Below are 22,310 nucleotides of genomic sequence, written 5' to 3'. Positions count from 1 at the left end.
AGAGGTGATTTGATAGAGGTGTACACGATGATAAGAGGCATAGATCGAGTGGACAGTCAGAGACTTTTTCCCAGGGCGACGATGGCTAACACGAGAGGACATAATTTTAAGGTGATTGGAGGAAGGTATAAGGGGGATGTCAGGGATAAGTTTTATACACAGAGAGTGGTGGGTGTGTGGAACGCACTGCCGGCAGAGGTTGTGGGGACAGATACATTAGGGACATTTAAGAGACTTAGACAGAAACATGAATGATAGAAAAATAGGCGGCTATGTGGGAGGGAAGGGTTAGATGGATCTTAGAGCAGGATAAAATGTCGGCACAACATTGTGGGCTGAAGGGCCTGTACTGTGCTGTAGTGTTCTACGTTCTATATGTTCTATAGTGTATGCTTCAAATGGTGAGGAATTCAAAAGCATTGATGTCCAGAAGAACCTTGGTGCCCTTGTACACGGGTCCCTGAAAGTTAACATGCAAGCAATTGTGAATGCAAATTGGCCTTAATCACTGGAGGATTTGCATCAGGAGAAGAGACATCTTGCTCTGATTATACGGAGCCCTGGCGAGATCCCATTTAGGGCACCAAGTGCAGGTCTGGTCTCCTTATCAATGGTGCCATTGCAGGCACTGTCTGTCTCATGAGGAGTTGCCAAGGAAACGAAACATTGTGCGATCCTCAGCCAATGTCCTCACCTCTGCCCTCACCATGGACGGACGTTCAGCCTGTGAAGCGGCTGGAGGCAGTCGATACTTGGGCACTGCCCTGGGGAACTCCTGCACAGACGTCCTTGGGACTGAGAAGATTAACCTCCAAGAAGGCCAACCATCCTGGTCAAGGTTCTCCCCATGATGCCCATTGACTTCAGTTTGATGCCACCCTGGCTACCCCGATGTCAAGGGCAGTCACTCACCTCACCTCTGGGAACTCAGCCTGGACCAAAGCTGAGACGTGGTCCCGGTGAAACCCAAACTGGGACATCCTTTTGAGCAGGTTATTGGTAAGTAAGTGCCACTTGACAGCACCGTCAATGATATTCTCCATCTGGTTGCTGATCATTGAGAGCTGACAGCAACAAGTTCCTCCAGCTTTCTGTGCATGGTTCCCGACTCCAGCCTCTGCAGTCTCTTGTGTCTCCACTGAGAGGAGACAGTTTGGGTGGTAATGGGCTGAATTGGATGAGTCCTGCTCTTACCTGTGCAATATTCCACACTGTTGGGTCGATGCTAGTGTTGTAACTGTAGTGGAAGAGCTTGACAGGAGGGGCACGTGGTTCTGTAGAACAGGATGTTGTGTGGTCCTACGGCCTTTACTGTAACCAGAGCTCAGAACCTTGATATCATGTGGGTGGAGTGGAACTGGTTGATGACTGACAGTGGGGGTCTCAGCAGGAAGCCAAGAGGGATCATCCTCAAGTCGTGAGATATTCAGTCCGTAGTGCTTCACAGGAGCAATTTATCAAATCAGTGTTGACACCAGATAAGATTTCTTTATTAGTCACATGTACATCTAAACACAGAGTGAAATGCATCTTTTGTGTAGAGTGTTCTGGGGGCAGCCCGCAAGTGTCGCCGCGCTTCTGGCGCCAACATAGCACGCCCACAACTTCCTAACCCCGTACGTCTTTTGGAATGTGGGAGGAAACCCACGCAAACACGGGGAGAACGTACAAACTCCTTACAGACAGCGGCAGGAATTGAACCTGGATCGCCGGTGACATAATAGCATTACGCTAACCGCTACACTACTGTGCCTGCCAGATCACAGAGGGACTTATTACAAATGCTGACCTAAAGCTTAGTCAAGAGGAGGGTTTTGAGGAGTTCCTGAAGGAGGCAGAGAGCGAGGTGGAGGGACTTAATGAGGCGCATCCAGAGCTGGAGGCACAGCCCCTAAGTGTATGAGACCCACTTCAGAGAGTCACCATCATCTTGGGGAGGGGATGTTACAGGGCGTGAGGAGGTTACAGAGACGGGGAAGAGGGGGTGGGACCTCGGAGGGATTTTAGGGAGCCAGTGCATGAAGGGCAAGAGTTAGGACACAGGTCTCTGTACGACAGATGGTGGAGGTCACCCAGGGGAGGGCTGGAACACCGAGGCATGGGTGGGATCCAGAGGCAGTGCTGGGCATAGTAACATTAACCACAGCACAGGTTCCTCAAGCACAGTCAGGCCTAGCACTTACAGTCCAGCCCTTTTTTTTTATTATTCCAAAATAAACTTTATTCATCATAAAAAACTGCAAACCTTTACATTCGTGTCCGGATCAATCATTAGTGTTACCATTTTATATAAAAAAACCACAGCACCGATGCCACCCGTGTGGCTCCCTGGGGCACTACCCCAATCCTGTATTTATAAAATTTAAGGGGCTTCCTCGCCTGACCCCGCCCCTCCCTCTCCAGTGGCAGAAGAACCTTAAACTGTCATCCTTCCCCACCGAGCCCTTGCGTTGGCTGCACCCAGCTTCAGTGCGTCCCTCAGCACGTACTCCTGCAGCCTGGAATCTGCCTGAACACCATCCGGGCCGTGCCCTCTCGACGCTGCCTGAAGATCCCACACCTCAAGGTTCAACAACAGCTCCTTCCCCACTGCTGTCAGGGTCTTGAACCCACCTGGGAAACCCCAACACTGCCTCGCACTGTATCTCCCTCAACTCGCACTGATGTCCTCGTGTTTATTTTTTGTTCAGTTTGTCATGTTAGTTATGTCTAATTTATGTTAATGTAAGTTTAAGTAAATTTTATATTTGTCATGTCTGTAATGCACCATGCTGCTACTACAAAAAGCTAGTTTTCATGTCATTTATACCCTGGGTATGTGTGCCCATGACAATAACCGGTAAGCATAAGTGGGTAGTATATATACCACCCATTTACACTGAGCTGACCCCGACCCATTTTATTCTCCCCATCAACTCCCCCCAGATTCTACCGATCACCCACACACTAGGGGGGCAATTTACAGCAGCCAATTAACCCGCTGACCTGCATGTTAAGTAAGAACAACAGATTTCCTTTCCCTTCGTGAATCAGATGGGATTTTATAACAAAATGAAAAACACGATGGTGCTGGAGGAACCCAGCAGGCCAGGCCTAGGTTCTGGCATCTGCAGTGTTTCTCTGTAATAACAAAGTGGTAAGTTTGTCATGGTTATTACTGAGGCCAGCTTTTTGTTCAGGTTCCAGATTTACTTGTGTTTAAATGTCCCATCCACCATGGACAGCCTCCCGTCCATGGGCTCTTGTCTATGCTTCTCGCTGACTCACCCCCCCACCTGGGTCGTTCTCTCTTCTCCCCTCTCCCATCAGGCAGAAGATACAAAAGCCTGAGAGCACATACCCCCAGGCTCAAGGACAGCTTCTACCCCGCTGTTATAAGACGTGAATGGTGCCCTAGTACGATAAAATGGACTCTTGACCTCACAATCTACCTCGTTGTGACCTTGCACCTTATTGTCTACCTGCACCGCACTTTATCTGTAGCTGTGACACTTTACTCTGCATTCTGTATTGTTTTACCCTGTACTACCTCAATGCACTGTGTAATGAATTGATCTGTATGAACGGTATGCAAGACAAGTTTTTCACTGTACCTCAGTACATGTGACGATAATAAACCAATTCAATTCATGGTGGGATTTGAACTCGTGCCTCTGGATTAATGGTCCAGGATTCTGGCTGCCAGTCCAGTAACTTATCCACTACCCTATCATACCTAATACATAGGCTGATGGTTTTCCCAGGTTAGATATGACACCGGGGCTGTGAGCAGTCAGGTTCACTCAGTGTCTGGGGGACAGGGTCGATGGTGTAGACTGAGGACAACAAATTTGGTCTCCCTGACTATTTCATCTCATTGAGGTCCTGATGTTGGATAAGGAGTATTGGAGGTGGGGGAAGGAGAGCTGGGGCGAAGTGGAGCTGGGAATCCTTATCCTAGTCACAGCCTATCCAGTATCTCCGTATAACCCAAGCCCACCAGTCCCAGTAACGTTCTCGTAAATCTTTTTTGCACCCTTTCGAATTGAATAACATCCTTCTTACAGCAGGGCAACCAGAACCACACGCAGTACTTCAGATGTGGTCTTGTACAGCCGTAACATGGTGTCCCAGCTCCTGTACTCAATACCCTGACCGATGAAGGCCAGTGTGCCAAGCGCCTCCTTCACCACGCTGTCTACCTGTGCCGCTGCTTTCAGGGAACCATGTAAGATGAGATAACTTTATTAGTCACATGTACATCGAGTGCTCTGGGGGCAGCCTGCAAGTGTCGCCACACTTCCAGTGCCAACATAGCATGCCCACAACTTCCTAACCTGTACATCTTTGGAATGTAGGAGGAAACCAGAGCACCCGGAGGAAACCCACGCAGACACGGGGAGAACGTACAAACTCCTTACAGACAGTGGCCAGATTTGAACCCAGGTTGCTGGTGCTGTAAAGCGTTATGCTAACCGCTACACTACCGTGCCTGCATCCCTCGGTCTCTCTGTTTGATGGCACTCCCCAGGGCCCTACCGCTGACTGTGTAAGTTCAACCCTGGTTTGTCTTACCAAAGTGCAACGCCTCGGATTTGTCCACATCCTGGAACGTTCCTGAGGCTCGGAATCTGAGAGTGACCCTGTGTGACGTGCGGCTATGGAGGGGGTGGGGAGGGTGTTAGTGCTGAGTTTCACACCTCGCAAAGTGCAAAGCGTTAGCACCAGTCCTCACTGCTCAGATAACAACAGCGCCAAGTGCACAGGGACAGCACATTCATCACTGAGACACCCCAGGGACTGACTGGTTGAGGCTGATGGATGCTCCCTCTCCTCTGCATGCTCTCAGCCTCCCCCTCTCCCCCCTTAACCCTTCCCAGCCCGGCACGCCGGTGGGAGAGTCAGGAATCTGGGATCACTGCTTGGTCCCCGAGCACTGAGGCCTGGGAAAGACACACACACACCCGTGGATCAAACAAAACCCCTTCGCAAATGGGGCGGGGGGGGGCACAGAGGGAGGGTTTGACGTTGGACCTCAGGGGAGTGGGGAGTCGGCGCTGATCTCCTTAGAGCTGAGATGAGAGCAGCAGAGGTACTGAGGCTCATGAAGAGGCATTATGGAGCAGCGTATACCCACCCCTCTCTGTGTGAGGAGGTTGCTCCTTGGGTCCCTTTTAAATCTTTCCCCTCTCACTTCAAACCTCCAGTTTAAGACTCCCCTGCACTGGAGAGAAGACTTTGTCCATCTGCCTCATCATGATTCCTTCTTCTCCAACCCTTTGCCTTTTCCACCCTATCACCTCCCAGCGTCTCACCTCATTCCCACTTACCCCCCTCCCCCACCTACCTACCTTCCCCTCCCCTCACCAATCGGCCACCAGCTCATGCTCCTTCCCCCCTCCCCCAAGACCCTTCATCTGGACTCTTTCTTTCCAGTCCTGATGAAGGGTCTCGACCCGAAACGTCGACTGTCCATTTCCCTCCACAGACGCCGCCCGACCCGCTCAGTTCCTCCAGTGGTTTGTGTGTGTTGCTCCAGATTTCCAGCGTCTGCAGTTTCTCTAGTGTCTGTCATGATTTTGTAAGTCTCTATAACGTCACCCCTCAGCCTCTTACACTCCAAGAGCGAAAAGTCCCGGGCGCACAGCAAGGTCCCACTAACAGCACCGAATGGGGTTCTTGGGGCCCACCACATCCACGCCATCCACCCCCAAAGACCAGCCCTCGGTCGGTAGCAATGCGACGACCACCGGTCCATTGGTCTTTGTAACATTGGCTTTCCCACTTTCTGCTGTTGTAACAAAGGCAGACGTGCATCTGGAGAATGCCCTGCTCTTCCTCAGTGTGGACCGCTCTATCAGGGAGCAGTCCAAGTGTCGTCACCGTCTCTGACGGCGGCCAAGTTGCGCACAGCACGATGCCACGAACAGCCACAGAGAAACCTGACCTTGTGTCCCGTCCGTGAGAGAGAAAATGGCAACTCTGACAGTGCAGCACTCCCTCTTGCTTTCTTAAACTGGGTTCCCACTCCTGCCTGCTGCAAAATCACACAGTGCCACGGATTAATTCTGTTAAATCACCTTTATTAGCAGTATACTGCAAAGGGAGAACTCTCCTCTAACACTCATTCAGAGTCTTTATCGGAGGTCTCCGCAATACAAAGGAGCAGGCATCAATTTTTACAGTTCTTCTCACGCACACTTTATCAATGCGGCTACACAAGTGTCAATCAGGTGCCTAAGATACAAAGACAAACATCACACTCATTGTTTAGTATAATCGGTTTACAATCAATTTCCGGACACAGTAATTACCACCTGGTCTTGTCAGGGGCTTGTGTGATTTTTTTTCATTAATTATATGTACAGTCTCAATTTCTCAACCCTTTAGTTCCTCACTCTGTCTGGCCTCCATTCCAATGGCCGAGGTGGGACTTGAACCCATAATCTTCTGGGTCAGGAAGGGAGGGAGGTTCCACTGAGCCATGGGTGACCAAACAATCTGGGTAACACCTTCTGGACTGGTAATTTGGATTGGTTTATTGTGGATTGGGTTATTACTGTCACATGTACTGAGATACAGTGAGAAACTTGTTTTGCGTGCCATCCAGACAGATCACGTCACACGTAGGTACATCGAGGTAGTAAAAAGGAAAACAGAATGCAGGATATAGTGTTGCAGAGAAAGTGCAACGCAGGTGGACAAATAAAGTGCCAGGGCCACGATGAGGTAGATAGATCAGAAGTTCATCTTTTAGCATGTGAGAGGTCTGTTCAAGAGTCTGATAATAGAAGCTGGCCTTGAGCCTGGTGGTACCTACCCTCAAGCTTTTGTATCTTCTGCCCAACAGGAGGGGGGGAGAAGAGAGAGTGGCCGGGGTGGAAGAGGTGTCTGATTATGCTTCCCCGAGGCAGCGGGGAGTGTGGACGCAGTCAGTGGAGGGGAGGCTGGTTTGTGTGATGGACTGGGCTGTGTCCACAACTTTCTGCAATTCCTTACTGTCCTGGGCAAAGCAGTTGCCGTACCGAGCCGTGAATGCATCCAGATAGGATGCTTTCTGGGGTGCAGCTGGTGAGGGTCAATGGGGGACGTGCCGAATTCCTTTAGCCTTCTGAGGAAGTAGAGGCACTGGTGAGCCTTGTGTGACGTGTGACAGCACTTTCTGTCGGCGGCAGGAATTGCCCGGCGATGTTTGCCCCTTGAGGTTTGGAATGGATGTTTACCCAGAGGTTGTTGTCCCCCGAACGTCCCCAGGTAGCACCCCTCCTGATATTGGCTGTTTCTGTCTCTGCAGTGTGACCCTGGGAAGTCCACCAAGTACCTGTATGAGCTGCTGTACAACGACCCCATGAAGATCGTGCTCATGCCAGGATGCAGTGGGGTCTCCACCCTGGTGGCAGAGGCGGCTCGGATGTGGAACCTGATCGTGGTGAGTGGAGAGAACATACAGTGCCGGTCACGTCAGACATGATTACATACCCCACCGTTCAATCTAAGATGAGATATCTTCAATAGTCACGTGTACATCGAAACACACAGTGAAATTTGCAGAGGAGATTTACCAGGATGCTGCCTGGTTTAGAGAGTATGCATTATGAGGAGAGACTGAGGGAGCTAGGGCTTTACTCTGGAGAGAAGGAGGATGAGAGGAGACATGATAGAGGTGTACAAAATATTAAGAGGAATAGATAGAGTGGACAGGCAGTGCCTCTTTCCCAGGGCACCAATGCTCAATACAAGAGGGCATGGCTTTAAAGTAATGGGTGGGAAGTTCAAGGGAGATATGAGAGGGAGGTTTAAGGTACATTGGTCAAATTCAAGAGATTACTAGATAAGCATATGGAGGAATTTAAGATAGAGGGATATGTGGGAGGAAGGGGTTAGATAGTCTTAGGTGAGGTTTAAAGGTCGGCACAACATTGTGGGCTGAAGGGCCTGTATTGTGCTGTACTGTTCTATGATTCTATGAAATCCATCTTTTGCGTAGAGTGTTCTGGGGGCAGCCCGCAAGTGTCGCCACGCTCCCGGCGCCAACACAGCATGCCCACAACTTCCTAACCCGTACATCTTTGGAATGTGGGAGGAAACCGGAGCACCCGGAGGAAACCCACGCAGTCACGGGGAGGACATACAAACTCCTTACAGACAGCGGCCGGAATTGAACCCGGGTTGCTGGCGCTGTAATAGTGTTACGCTAACCGCTACATATCATCTTGGCTGATCTCAATTCCCCTTCTCCGCCAGCTCCCCGATCTTTCAGGAATTTATCTACCTCCTGTTTAGGTACCCCCCCCCCCACCCCATGACCTACCCACCACAACCCTCTGGGATAGAGAAATCCAGAGACCCACCTCACCCCCTCTGCGAGAAGAGGTTCCTACGCACCTCAGTTTTAAATGTCCGCCCCCGTCCGCCCCCTAATCTTGTAACTGAACCCCTCACTCCTGACTCTCCCACCAGTGGAGCGTCTCGACATTCGCCCTGTCAGTCTTCCTCGGGATCTGATATGTTTGAAAGTCACCTCTCGTTTTGTTTAACAAAGCTCCGAAGAATGAAGAGCTGCAGTGAAGCTTAGATAATCTGCCGTCCAACTACATCGGCGAGACCAGGCGCAGGTGGGGCGACCGCCTCGCCGAGCACCTGCGCCCCGTCCGCCGTGGCCGTCTGGAGCTCCCAGTTGCCGGCCATTTTAATTCCCCCTCCCCGTTCCCGCAGCGACCTGTCTGTCCTCGGCCCCCTCCACTGCCAAACGTAGACCAGAGGAGCAGCACCTCGTATCCCGCCCGGATAGTCTGCAACCCGACGGGCATGGGCATTGAATTCTCCAACTTCCAGTAAACTGCTCCCCACCCCCCCATCCCCTTTCTCTCTCTCCTGCCAGTTCCGTCCACTCCTACCCCATCTCCCTGTTTCGTTCCCCACCCCCACCCACCATCTGCCCGTCACCCACACACTGCCCCCACTGGGTCCCCTCCCCACCCTTCCCCCCCACTGGGTCCCCTCCCCACCCCTCCCCCCACCGCCCTCCCCACCCCTCCCCCCACCGCCCTCCCCACCCCCCGCCCTCCACTCCCCTCCCCCCACCGCCCTCCCCACCCCCCACCGCCCTCCACTCCCCTCCCCCAACCGCCCTCCCCACCCTCCCCACCCCTCCCCCCACCGCCCTCCCCTCCCCCCCACCGCCCTCCCCACCCCTCCCCCCACCGCCCTCCACTCCCCTCCCCCCACTGCCCTCCCCACCCCTCCCCCCACCGCCCTCCACTCCCCTCCCCCCACTGCCCTCCCCACCCTCCCCCCCACCGCCCTCCACTCCCCCCCACCGCCCTCCCCACCCCTCCCCCCACTGCCCTCCCCACCCTTCCCCCCACCGCCCTCCCCACCCTCCCCCCCACCGCCCTCCACTCCCCTCCCCCCACTGCCCTCCCCACCCCTCCCCCCACCGCCCTCCCCACCCCTCCCCCCACTGCCATCCCCACCCTCCCCCCACTGCCTTCCACTCCCCTCCCCCACTGCCCTCCCCACCCCTCCCCCAACCGCCCTCCCCACCCTCCCCCCCACTGCCCTCCACTCCCCCCTACTGCCCTCCCCACCCCTCCCCCCACTGCCCTCCACTCCCCTCCCCCCACTGCCCTCCCCACCCCTCCCCCCACTGCCTCCACTCCCTCCCCCACTGCCCTCCCCACCCTCCCCCCACTGCCCTCCACTCCCCTCCCCCCACTGCCCTCCCCACCCTCCCCCCACTGCCCTCCCCACCTCCCTTATTTAATTTCACGCTACACCTTCCTCTCCCGTCAGATTCCATCACCAGCAGCCCTTGCCCCCTCCACCTGCCACCTCCTGGCCTCTCCACCCTTCCCTCCTCCATCTGCCTATCACCCCCCCCCTCACCTGGATCCACCTATCACCTGCCAGCTCTTCCCCCACCCCCTCCCCCTCACCTCTTTACACTGACTGTCTCCCCTCTACCCTTTCAGTCCCGATGAAGGGTCTCGCCCTGAAACGTCGACTGCCCACCTCCCTCCACAGATGCTGCCTGACCCGCTCAGTTCCTCCAGCAGCTCGTTTCTTGCATTTAGAAATCCCAGGGTTTGGCATCTGGCTCACTAGATAGTGTTTGCCTCACTCCCTTCCACTCACTGGGGCCCCGATTCTTGCACCCCTTTTTGACTAACGTGGTTCACTGGAAAATTCCTCATAGGACCGTGTAACATCTTAAAAAATTGAATTAAATGTGCCCTGATGCAGGGTCTCAACCCGAAACGTCAGCAATTCCTTTCCCCTCACAGATGCTGCTCGACCTGCTGAGTTCCTCCAGCAGATTGTCTGTTGCTCCAGATTCCAGCGTCTGTAGTCTCTCGTGTCTGAATTAAATGTGTGTTGGGGGATTAACACAAATGACATCCAATAATCTGGAAATTCGACTAGTCCAGCACTATTATGGTCCCAGCTATGCCGGATTATCTGAGTTTTACTGTCATTTCTTTGGCCAGTATGGATGGAGTGGGCCCAGCACATTGGTATTGGTATTGGTTTATTATTGTCACTTGTACCGAGGTACAGTGAAAAACTTGTCTTGCAAACCGATCACACAGGTCAATTCATTACACAGTGCAGTTACACTGAGTTAGTACAGAGTGCATTGAGGTAGTACAGGTAAAAACAATAACAGTACAGAGTAAAGTGTCACAGCTACAGAGAAAGTGCAGTGCAATAAGGTGCAAGGTCACAACAAGGTAGATCGTGAGGTCAGAGTCCACATGAAGAAGGTGCCAGCGTCTCTACTTTCTCAGAAGTTGAAGGAGATTTGGCTTGTCATCGAAGGCTCTGTCAAACATACAGTGGAAAGTGTTCCGACTGGTTGCATCACGGCCTGGGATGGGATCTCCAATGCACAGGAATGCAAGAGGCTACAGAGAGCGGCGGACTCAGCCAGTTCCATCACGGGTACAGCTCTCCCCACCATCGAGGACGTCTACAGGAGGCGATGTCCCAGGAAGGCGACATCCACCATCAGGGATCCCCACCATCCGGGCCGTGCCCTCTTCTCGATGCTGCCATCGGGCAGGAGGTACAGGAGCCTGAAGACCCCACACCTCAAGGTTCAACAGCAGCTTCTTCCCCACTGCCGTCAGGTTCTTGAACCCACCTGAAAAACCCCAACACTGCCTTGGACTAGATTCCTTTCTCTCTCTCAACTTGCATTAACGTCGTCATGTTTATTTTGTTGAGTAAAGTTATGTATAATTTATGTTAATACAAGTTAGTGGTAACTTGTTTTTGTCATGTCTGTAACGAACTGTGCTGCTGCTGGACAAAAAACAATTTTCGTTGCGTTTATACCCTGGGTGTGTGTGCCTATGACAGTAAACTTGACCTTGTGTCCCTTCTCCCTCAGCTCTCGTACGGTTCCAGCTCGCCGGCTCTCTCCAACCGCCAGCGGTTCCCCACCTTCTTCCGGACCCACCCCTCGGCCACGCTCCACAACCCCACCCGCGTCAAGCTCTTCAAGAGGTGGGGCTGGACCAAGATCGCCACCATCCAGCAGACCACCGAGGTCTTCACCTCGGTGAGGAGTGTGCAGCAGGGCGCTGGGGAGGTGTGCCCAGGGTGGGGAGGGTGTACCCAGGATGGGGATGGGTGTATGAGAGTGGGGAGGGGTGTACCAGGATGGGGAGGGTGTTTACCAGGGTGGGGAGTGTACCAGGGTGGGGAGGGTGTACCCAGGATGGGGATGGGTGTATGAGAGTGGGGAGGGGTGTACCAGGATGGGGAGGGTGTACCTGTGTGAGGAGGGGGTGTGTGTACCGGGGATGGAGGGGGTACTGGGGTGGGGAGGAAGTAGCGAGGGTAGGGTCAGTGGGAGGCCTTGTTCCAAGGCCGCTATAGAAATGCAAGCCCGCCTTTCTGTCTGTCAACAAAGAAGCTTGCTGCCCTCCCATTGGACGGCAAGGTCCGGTGAGCTGGTGGATGCCACCAATCCGCTGACCCCACTGGACCTTCTGACCCCGCCTCCCCGGCCGTGTCTGCTTCCTCCTGTTGAAGGGTCCGGGACACGGCCCGTTCAGAGGTGAGCTTGGGGTCAGCACACACACCACCAGCTGCTGATCCCTCTTTCCGTTCCCCCCCCAACCAGACCCTGGATGACCTGGAGGAGCGGGTGAAGGAGGCCGGGATCGAGATCAGTGTCCGGCAGAGCTTCCTGACAGATCCTGGGGTCGCAGTGAAAAACCTCAAGGTAACCTCACGGCTCAGTTAGAGGGAGTGACTCATCCCGTTCACACTCCCCGTGTCCAGTACTGGACCCGACACAGACACACTGGGCTATACTGCACCAATTGGGGTAAATCTCTCCCTTTTACCCCCTGTGCCCTGTACTGGACCCAACACAGACACACATTGGCTGTACTGTACCAATTGAGGTAAATCTCTCCCTCTTACCCCCTGTGCTTGTACTGGACCCAACACAGACACATGTGACATACATGCGCTGGGCTAAATCATTCCCTTTTACCCCCTGTGCCCTGTACAGAACCTGATGCAGTTGTACATGGGCCTTAGTGTACCAGTTGGGGTAAATCACTTCCTTCTACCCCCTGTCCATAGCTGGGCCAACGTTAACCGCTCCCCTTTATCCCCTGTCCATACCTGGGCCAGGGTGAGTCGCTCCCTTTTACCCCCTGTCCGTACCTGGTCCAGGGTGAACCGCTCCCTCTTACCCCGTCCGTACCTGGGCCAACGTTAAATGCTCCCCTTTATGCCCTGTGTTCATACCTGGGCCAGGGTGAGTCGCTCCCTTTTACCCCCTGTGTCCGTACCTGGGCCAGGGTGAACCGCTCCCTCTTACCCCCTGCCTGTACCTGGGCCAAGGTGAACCGCTCCCTTTTACCCCCATCCATACCTGGGCCAGGGTGAACCGCTCCCTTTTACCCCCTGCCTGTACCTGGGCCAAGGTGAACCGCTCCCTTTTACCCCCATCCATACCTGGGCCAGGGTAAATCGCTCCCTTTTACCCCCGTCCGTACTTGGGCCAGGGTGAACCGCTCCCTTTTACCCTCTGTGTCCATACCTGGGCCAGGGTTAATTGCTCCCTTTTACCCCCTGCGTCTGTACCTGGGCCAGGGTGAACCGCTCCCTTTTACCCTCTGTGTCCATACCTGGGCCAGGGTGAACCGCTCCCTTTTACCCCCTGCGTCTGTACCTGGGCCAGGGTGAACCGCTCCCTTTTACCCCCTGCGTCTGTACCTGGGCCAGGGTGAACCGCTCCCTTTTACCCCCTGCGTCCGTACCTGGGCCAGGGTGAACCGCTCCCTTTTACCCCCTGCGTCTGTACCTGGGCCAGGGTGAACCGCTCCCTTTTACCCCCTGCGTCTGTACCTGGGCCAGGGTGAACCGCTCCCTTTTACCCCCTGTGTGCTGTGCACATGTCAAGCCAAGTGGAGTTTATTGTTATGTGACAAGTACGGTGAGGTACAGGTACAATGGAAAGCATGCTTGTAGTAGCATCACAGGCACATAGGTACAGACAACACACAGAACATAAATGATACATAAAATTGTACCGTACAGTGAAAAACAGACTGTGCAAAAGCAAGATCTTAGTGCAAATAAGAAACAAAGACACACTCAGAGACAAGTCCATGGCAGTGCAGGAGGTGGTCCGTAGTGTTTCGTGGCTGAGGTAGGGTTAGGGTCGTGCAGGTCTGTTCAAGAACCTGATGGTTGAAGGGAAGTAGCTGTTCCTGAACCTGGTGGTGTGGGACTTCAGGCTTCCATACCTCCTGCCTGATGGTAGCTGTGAAAAGAGGGCATGGCCCGGATGGTGGGGGTCCTCGATGATAGATGCCGCCTTCTTGAGGCAGCGCCTCCTGCAGAGGCTGGCACATACAAAAAGGGGATTAAGGAATCCCTGTGGGACTGTGTGATGTCTTTATACCTGGTGGGAGTCGCAATGTGAAGGCATGGAATGAGTGTATAAGATGACGGGAAACCTCTCCTCCTTTTATTGTGCAGAGACAAGACGCCAGGATCATTGTTGGATTATTCTACGAAACCGAGGCAAGGAAAGTCTTCTGTGAGGTACGTGGTCTTGGGCTAAGGGACGTTACATTGCTGTAGCACCAGTCCCATCTCTCCTGCCCCAGAGACCAGTGAAGTAATGAAGGGTTATGGCTGCTCTGGTTCCCAGCTCCTTGTTCTAGAAATACCGAACAAAGCCCCAACAAGTATTCAGGCGACACCGTCCCTCGACAGCTCCCTTTCCTGGATCCACCTCTGACAAAGGAAACTAGCCGTACTGGGACGGTGACACTCAACTAATCCGCAGTCTGCACTGGCTTCAGTGTGCCGAGTGTGTACCACACGTGTCTGAATTTACCGCTGGGGTTCTGATCCCCTGAGTGGGGAGCAGAGGACGGGTTAACATCCGCACGTGACCCACACTCAGTAAACACATTGGGCAGTAACCGGGAGAGCTCAGACCCTCCCCATTACAGCACCCCATTACAGCCCCCTCCCTATTACAGCCCCCCTTCCCGTTACAACCCCCCTCCCCATTACAGCCCCCCTAGTTCCCCTCCCCATTACAGCCCCCCTTTACAGGTCCCTCCCTGTTACAGATTTCATAAGTGCACATTACAGGCCTCTCCCCATTACAGCCCCCCTTCCCACTACAGCCCCCCTTCCAATTACGGACCCCCCATTACAGCCTCCCTCAGACCCTTCCCATTACACCTCCCTTTACAGCCCCTCCCCATTACAGACCCCATTACAGACCCTATCACAGCCCACTCCTCAACAACTCACTTCCCATAACAGGTCACTATTGCCATTACAGGCTTCTCACAACATCCCCTCGTCACAACAGACCCCTCCTTATGACAGATCCCTCCCCATAAGAGACTCCCTCCTCATAAGAGACCACCCCCTTCTCGTAATGGACCCCTCCCAAGACAAACCCTCTTCCGTAACACGCTCCTCCCCATAACACCACCGCCCCCACCTACCGCTCGCGAGACACAACGAGACCACAGATGCCGGAATCTGGAGCAAAGCACAAAAAAGCTGGGGGAACTCTGCCGAGGGAAATGGACGGTCGACGTCCCAGCTCATCCGAAACATGGACTGTCCACTTCCCTCCACGGATGCCACCTGACCCGCTGAGTCCCTCCAGCACCTTGAGTGTCACTCCCCCCCCTCAGCCCCCCCCCCCCCCTCCCCAGTTGTATCCTGCCGCCGACTCTCCCTGTCATCACCGACCGCCTGTCTGTGTCTCAGGTGTACAAGGAGAAGCTTTACGGTAAGAAGTACGTTTGGTTCCTCATTGGCTGGTACGCCGACAACTGGTTCAAGATCCAGGACAACAATATCAACTGCACGGTGCAGAGCATGACGGAGGCAGTGGAGGGTCACCTCACCACCGAGATCCTCATGGTGAATCCCACCAACAGCAGGGGAATATCCAAAATGGTGAGTGGGACTCCAATGGTGCCACAGAAGATTCGTCGGGCTAATTCCTAGGATGAGAGGATTGTCCTGTCCTAGACAAGCTGGGTCCGTGTTCCTTGAAAGTCAAATTCAAAGTCGAGTTGATTGTCAGATGCACAAGTCCATGTGTGCACAGGTGCAGTGAAAAACTTACTTGCAGCAGCATCACAGGCACAGAGCATCAGATAAGCAGCATTCACAAGAAAATCATAAATTATACACAATTTTTACAAGAAAAAAACACACAATTCGAACAAAAAAAAAAACACAATTAGAACCAAAAAAAACAGTCCATTTCAGTGCATAGTGATCAGGATGATCCCAGTGTTGCTAAACTGTAGTGATTAGGGTTGTGCAGGTTGGTTCAAGAACCGAATGGTTGAAGGGAAGTAGCTGTTCCTGAACCTGGTGGTGTGGGACTTCAGGCTTCTGTACCTCCTGCCTGACGGTAGCTGCAAGAAGATGGCACGGCCCGGATGGTGGGGATACATAGAACAAAGAACAGTACAGCACAGAACAGGCTCTTCAGCCCACAATCTTGTGCCGACATAGCTATTCCCTCCTAACTACAGAATGCCCATGTCCCTCCATTTTCCTCTCATTCGTGTGCCCATCCAAGCCCCTCTTAAAAGCCCCCAGTGAATTTGACTCTGCCACCCTATCAGGCAATACATTCCAGGCATCCACCATTCTCTGAGTAAAAAAGGTACCCCTCATGTCTCTTCTGAACATGCCCCCTCTCACCTTAAATGCATGCCCTCTGGTATTGGATGGCTCAATAATGGGAAAAAGATATTGCTCGTCCATCCTATCTATGCCCCTCATAACTTTATACACTCCCAATAGATCACCCCTCGGCCTCCGCCGCCCCAGAGAAAAGAGCCCAAGTTTGTCCAGCCTCTCCTGACAGCACCTGCCCTCTAATCCAGGCAGCATCCTAGTAAACCTCCTCTGCATCCTCTCTCAAGCCTCGACATCCCTCCTATAGTGAGGTGACAGCAGAATTGCACGCTGTACTCTAAATGCGACCTCACCAGAGTTCAGGGATGTTTGACGACGGATGTTGCCTTCTTGAGGCAGCGCCTCCTGTGGATACCTATTTACTCTTTGATGGGGACTTGGTGGTTGGCATGATGGTTCACAGGTCTGTACAACTTTAAGCAAAAAGAGAGGAGCTGTTAATTGGTATTGGTTTATTATTGTCACTTGTACCAAGGTACAGTGAAAAATTTGTCTTGCATACCGATCGCACAGGTCAATTGATTACACAGTGCAGTTACATTGAGTTAGTACAGAGTGCATTGATGTAGTACAGGTAAAAACAATAACAGTACAGAGTAAAGTGTCACAGCTACAGAGAAAGTGCAGTGCAATAAAGTGCAAGGTCACAACAAGGTAGATCGTGAGGTCAGAGTCCATCTCATTGTATAAGGGAACTGTTCAATAGTCTTATCACAGTGGGGTAGAAGCTGTCCTCAAGTCTGGTGGTACGTGCCCTCAGGCTCCTGTATCTTCTAAAAACAACAGTACAGAGTAAAGTGTCACAGCTACAGAGGAAGTGCAGTGCAGGTAGACAATAAGGTGCAAGGTCACAAGGTAGATCTTGAGGTCAGAGTGCATGTAATATAAAGATAAAAACAGCTTCCCCCTGTGTTATGGAGGGGTTGCATTACCATTGGCTCAGTGCTGTGCTGGGGGGGGTGAGATGTCTCTTGTGCAAAGCTCCTCATTGGCTCTCCTCCTCTGACCCCACCCTCAGACTTCCCAGGAGTTCCTGGAGAAACTGCAGGAGGTGATCAACAAGTCGCCTGAGGAGACGGGCGGTTACCAGGAAGCCCCGCTGGCGTACGATGCCATCTGGGCCCTGGCGCTGGCCCTGAACAAAACGGCCCAAGAGCTGGAGAAGAAGCAGATGCGCCTGGAGCAGTTCAACTACCACAGCCAGAACAGGGACATCACCGAGGAGCTGTACAAGGCCATGAACTCCTCCTCCTTCGATGGAGTCTCGGTGTGTATGTGCACGCAATGGGACGTGTGTGTGTGTGTGTGTACATGTGTATGCGTCTATACATGTATCTTGGGGGGTTGTGCACGCGCGTGTGTGTGTGTGTATCTTGTGAGTGTGTGCATGTATCTTTAGTGTGTGTGAGTGTACTTGTATCTTGGGGTTGTGTGTCTGTATAGATGTATCTTAGGATGTTACGTGTGTGTCTATACATGTATCTTGGGGGGTATGCATGTGTGTGTGTAGATACATCTCACGGTGTTGTTTATGTGTGTTTATATGTGTGCGTTTGTGTTTATATACGTGTATCTCAGGGAGCTGTGTATGTGTGTGTATATAGATGCATCTTGTGGTGTTTATGCATGTATATTTGTGCATGTGTGTCTCTGTTTGTACTTATGTATCTCAGGAAGGTTGTGTGTGTGTGTGTCTGTCTGTGTGTGTAGATGCACCTTGTGGTGTGTATGTGTTTGTATTTGTGTGTGTGTTTGTATACATGTATTACGGGGTTGTGAGTGTGTCTGTGTGTGTCTGTGTGCGTGCGTGTGAGTGTGTAGATGCATCTTGTGGTGTTGTGTATGTGTTTGTACCTGTGTGTGTGTGTGTTTGTATACATGTATAACTTACAATTAATTTTGTAATTGATTAAATAGTTTTGTTCTGTGGAAAATCACAAAACTATACTGCAGTTTTATACCAAGTTACAGCCAGTAGAAAACTCATTGTGAAAATAGTCTTTGCGCAATTTAGAGCAAATCTGTAAAATGTTTGTAAAAACATGGTGTGTGTGTGTGTGTGTGTGTGTGTGTGTGTGTGTGTGTGTGTGTGTGTGTGTGTGTGTGTGTGTACATGCATCTTGTGGTGTTGTGTATGTGTTTGTATGTGTGTGTGTTTGTATACATGTGTCACGGGGGTTGTGTGTGCATGCATATTGTTCAGGTTTGGGGGTGTTTGACGCTCTATCTCTGTGTAACAACAACAACAAAGTACATTTATATAGCATGAGGTTTTAGTGTTGTAAAGCATCCCGTGGTGCTCCACAGGAACAATTATTAAACGGGACTTGACTCCGATTCAGGCGAGGGAGAGGGCGGTTTGAGGAGCATCTTAAAGGGGGGGAGAGGCAGAAAGGAATGTCCCGGGAAAGGATCCCAGTCCGAGTGGTGAGGGGATTAAATCTGGGGATCGGTGAGGAGGCAGGACTGGAGGAATCCGAGGGTAACGGTGGGGGGGGGGGGGGGTGGGCTGTAGGCTGGAGATGTTCACAGAGATGGGAAGAGGTCCCAGTTGCTTATCCAGGAGTCGGGGTGCTGGTCAAAGGACACACGGCTACTTGGTCAGTGGAGTTCCAGTTAACCATGGACGGCAAGAGGAGGGAGGTCATCCGGCGGGTAGCTGGGATGGACAGGGCTGGGGGCAGCAACGGTGAGGGCTTCAGCAGAGGCTGAGCTGAGAAGAGGCGGGGACGGCTCACAACCTGCTCCCCCTCGGTCCCTTTTCTCTCTCCTCCTGATCCACCCCAGTTCTCGCTGCACCTGCTCCAGACCCCTCCCCCCCACCCATCCTGTTTCTTTCCCCTCCTCCCCCCCCCCCCCCCCCGCCCAATCCATCTGCCCATGACCCATACGCTCCCCCCACCCGGTCCCCTCCCCCCCCACCTGCCCTCCCCACCTCCCTCACTGCCGCCCCCCCCCCCCCCACACTCCACCTCCCTCTCCCATCAGATTCCACCATCTGGTATTGGTGTTGGTTTATTATTGTCACTTGTACCGAGCTACAGTGAAAAACTTGTCTCGCAAACCGATCGTACAGGTCAATTCATTGCACAGTGCAGTTACATTGAGTCAGTACAGAGTGCATTGAGGTAGTACAGGTAACAACAGTAACAGTACAGAGTAAAGTGTCACAGCTACAGAGAAAGTGCAGCGCAATAAGGTGCAAGGTCACAACAGGGTAGATCGTAGGATCAGAGTCCATCTCATTATATAAGGGAACGGTTCAATAGTCTTATCACAGTGGGATAGAAGCTGTCCTTATGTCTGGTGGTACGTGCCCTCAGGCTCCTGTATCTTCTACCCGATGGAAGAGGAGAGAAGAGAGAATGTCCTGGGTGGGTGGGGTCTTTGGTTATGCTGGCTGCTTCACCAAGACAACGAGAGGTAAAGACAGAGTCCAAGGAGGGGAGGCTGGTGTCCGCGATGCGCTGGGCTGTGTCCACAACTCTCTGCAGTTTCTTGCGGTCCTGGGCAGAGCGGTTACCGTACCGAGCTGGGATACATCCAGGCCCTCTGTCACCTCCACCTATCACCTCCCGGCCCCCGTTGCCTTTTCCATTCTCCTCCCCCCTTCGTCTGCCCTGTCACCTCCTCCTCAGTTATTTCGTTATTGTCCCTTTAACATTCCCTTTTTGCATTGCTTCAGGCTGCACGTCAGCCTCTGAACCGTTCTGTTGTATTACGCACACCATTGTACTCATAGTTGCATCTATTACTGCTGTTACTCATGCGAGCAAGGAATTTCTTTGCACTCTGGTGTACGTGACGGTAAACTAATCTGAATCTGACTCCCAGGGCCACGTGGTGTTTGACGCCAGCGGGTCACGGATGGCGTGGACGATGATCGAGCAACTGCAAGGTACGCGTCTCGGCGAATGCGCGCTGTACCCTCCACGAAGGAAGCGCTCACGAGTGACGTCTGGTATCAAATGCCCCACCGATCCATACCAGGCAGGCGCTGCACTCGAGCGATCAGTCTGACACTTCCTGCAGCACACCTCTGTCCCTGCAGGGAGCCAGCAGCCTCATTAAAACTCGCTGGTGGCCTCCTCGCTGTTTCTCACCTGCTGTTACTTCCTCAGCATGCTCTGCTCCTGATTCCCCTCATCTGTGGAAGGGTCACGTTTCTTTATGTTAAGGGAATATTTCTCTCTGCCTCCCTTCCAGCCCTAACTCCCTCCAGTTTGCCCTGCATACCGTGAGGTCGTCGCCCAGTATTTTCTCGGAGGAAGAGGGCAATCAAAATGTTGGTCCCCTTCCTCAGGGAACAGGCAACCCCAGTATCCGTCTGTGAGTGGGACAAGGTGGCTGAGAGTGTTAATCCCCTCTGCAAGGCACCAGCTTCCTGGTGTCAGATTGTAAATTGGGGGCAATGAGTGAAAGGGTTAATCCCCTCCCATGGGTATAGGCTGCCTGGTGGCTGACTGTGGGGAGCAGTAGGTGAAAGGGTTAATCCCCTCCCCTTTCACAGGCTGGTATCTGACTGTGAGTGGGGAGCGGTGTGTGAAAGGGTTAATTCCCTTCCCTGGGCACAAGCTGGGGTCAGTGAGTGGAGAACAGTGGGTGAAAGGGTTAAACCCCTCCCCTGGGCACAGGCTGGTGTTTGTGAGTGGGGAGTAGTGTGTGAAAGGGTAATCCCCTTCCCTGGGCACAGGCTGGGGTCTGACTGTGAGAGGGGAGCAGCGGTCCGTAGGCGAGGAAGGTGGCTTACTCCCAGTTGTCTCACGAGGTGACTTCCCTTCTCCCCACAGATGGGAAGTACGTGAAGATCGGTTACTACGACAGCACCAACGACAATATGTCGTACTTTGGCACTGACCGCTGGTTTGGTGAGTGATTCTCTCCTCTTGACAGATCGTAATTGACCAGTTTCTGCAGCTCAGCTATGTTCACTACCAGCTGTAGCCCCATCCCGATGTTCTGCTCAACAGTTAGTCAGATCCCAGGCTGCCCGGTGTCCGACTGTATGTGGGGAGCGGTGTATAAGGGGTTAATCCCCTCTCCTGTGTAAAGGCTGCCTGGTGTTAATTGGAATTGATTTATTATTGTCGCGTGTACCGAGGTACAGTGGAAAGTCTTGACTTGCATACTTCATACAGATCAATTCACTACAACAGTACACCGAGGCAGTACAAGGGAAAAGCAATAAGAGAATATATAGTTACAGAGAAAGTGCAGTGCAGGTAGACAATAAGGTGCAATGTCATGACGAGGTAGACTGCGAGGTCAAGAGTCCATCTTATTGTACTAGGGAACCATTCAATAGTCTTATAACAGCAGGATAGAAGCTGTCCTTGAGCCTGGTGGTACGTGCCCTCAGGCTTTTGTATCTTCTGCCTGACGGGAGAGGGGGAATGTCTGGGGTGGGGGTGGGGTCTTTGATTATGTTGGCTGCTTTCCACAGGCAGCAGGAAGTGTAGACAGAGTCCATGGAGGGGGTTGGTTTGGGTGATGGCCATCTAGTGTCAAGACAAGCACTTGAATCAGCAAGGCCTACGAATCAAGTAGTTGTAATTGGCATCGGTCTAAATGGCAGCTTGATGGTCAGCATGGACATGTTGGGCCAAAGGGCCTGTTTCTGTGACTGTAGCCGTCTGTGATCTCCATCCCCAGCTTCTTGACCGTTCCAAGTTTCGATCGGTCTGCCATTGCTGGCCATTCCTTCGAATGAGGTCGAAGCCCTGAAATTCCCTGTCCAACCCTCTCTCCCTCTCTCCCGTTCCTTCTTCCTTGAAGACGTACATTAAAACTTGTTCATGATCATGTCGTTTTCTCAGAAGTGTCAGAGGTTGAGGGAAGACCTGATAGATGTTTATAGATAGGGTAGATAGATTGGGTTTGGAGATAGGCATAGATAGGGTTGACAGTCAGAATCTGTTTTTCCCAGTGTAGAAATGTCCAATACTGGAGGACATGCATTTAAGGTGAGAGGGGGAAGGTTTAAAGGGCAACACACACAAAACGCTGGAGGAACTCAGCAGGTCAGGCAGCATCTATGGAGGGAAATGGACAGTCGATGTTTCAGATTGAGACCCTCCTGAAACGTCGACTGTTTATTTCCCTCCAAG

At 52.6% G+C, this 22,310-nt stretch overlaps 1 protein-coding gene across 1 annotated transcript in view; it reads left to right on the top strand.

Annotated features, from left to right (window-relative positions):
- The window catches only part of LOC127585837 (gamma-aminobutyric acid type B receptor subunit 1-like), a 54,685-nt gene that overhangs the window by 4,672 nt on the left and 27,703 nt on the right, over positions 1-22,310 (top strand). Inside the window, exons 3-10 of the mRNA XM_052043537.1 lie at positions 7,274-7,408; positions 11,375-11,545; positions 12,113-12,214; positions 13,990-14,055; positions 15,253-15,444; positions 17,222-17,470; positions 20,038-20,101; positions 20,994-21,071. Of these exons, the coding sequence (XP_051899497.1) occupies positions 7,274-7,408; positions 11,375-11,545; positions 12,113-12,214; positions 13,990-14,055; positions 15,253-15,444; positions 17,222-17,470; positions 20,038-20,101; positions 20,994-21,071 (1,057 nt within the window). The remainder of the gene's footprint in view (positions 1-7,273; positions 7,409-11,374; positions 11,546-12,112; positions 12,215-13,989; positions 14,056-15,252; positions 15,445-17,221; positions 17,471-20,037; positions 20,102-20,993; positions 21,072-22,310) is intronic.

Source organism: Pristis pectinata, chromosome 34 (genome assembly GCF_009764475.1).
Source record: "Pristis pectinata isolate sPriPec2 chromosome 34, sPriPec2.1.pri, whole genome shotgun sequence".
Classification (NCBI taxonomy): Eukaryota; Metazoa; Chordata; class Chondrichthyes; order Rhinopristiformes; family Pristidae; genus Pristis; species Pristis pectinata.
Note: the sequence above shows the minus strand (reverse complement) of the source record. Positions and strands in the feature narration are given on the sequence as shown.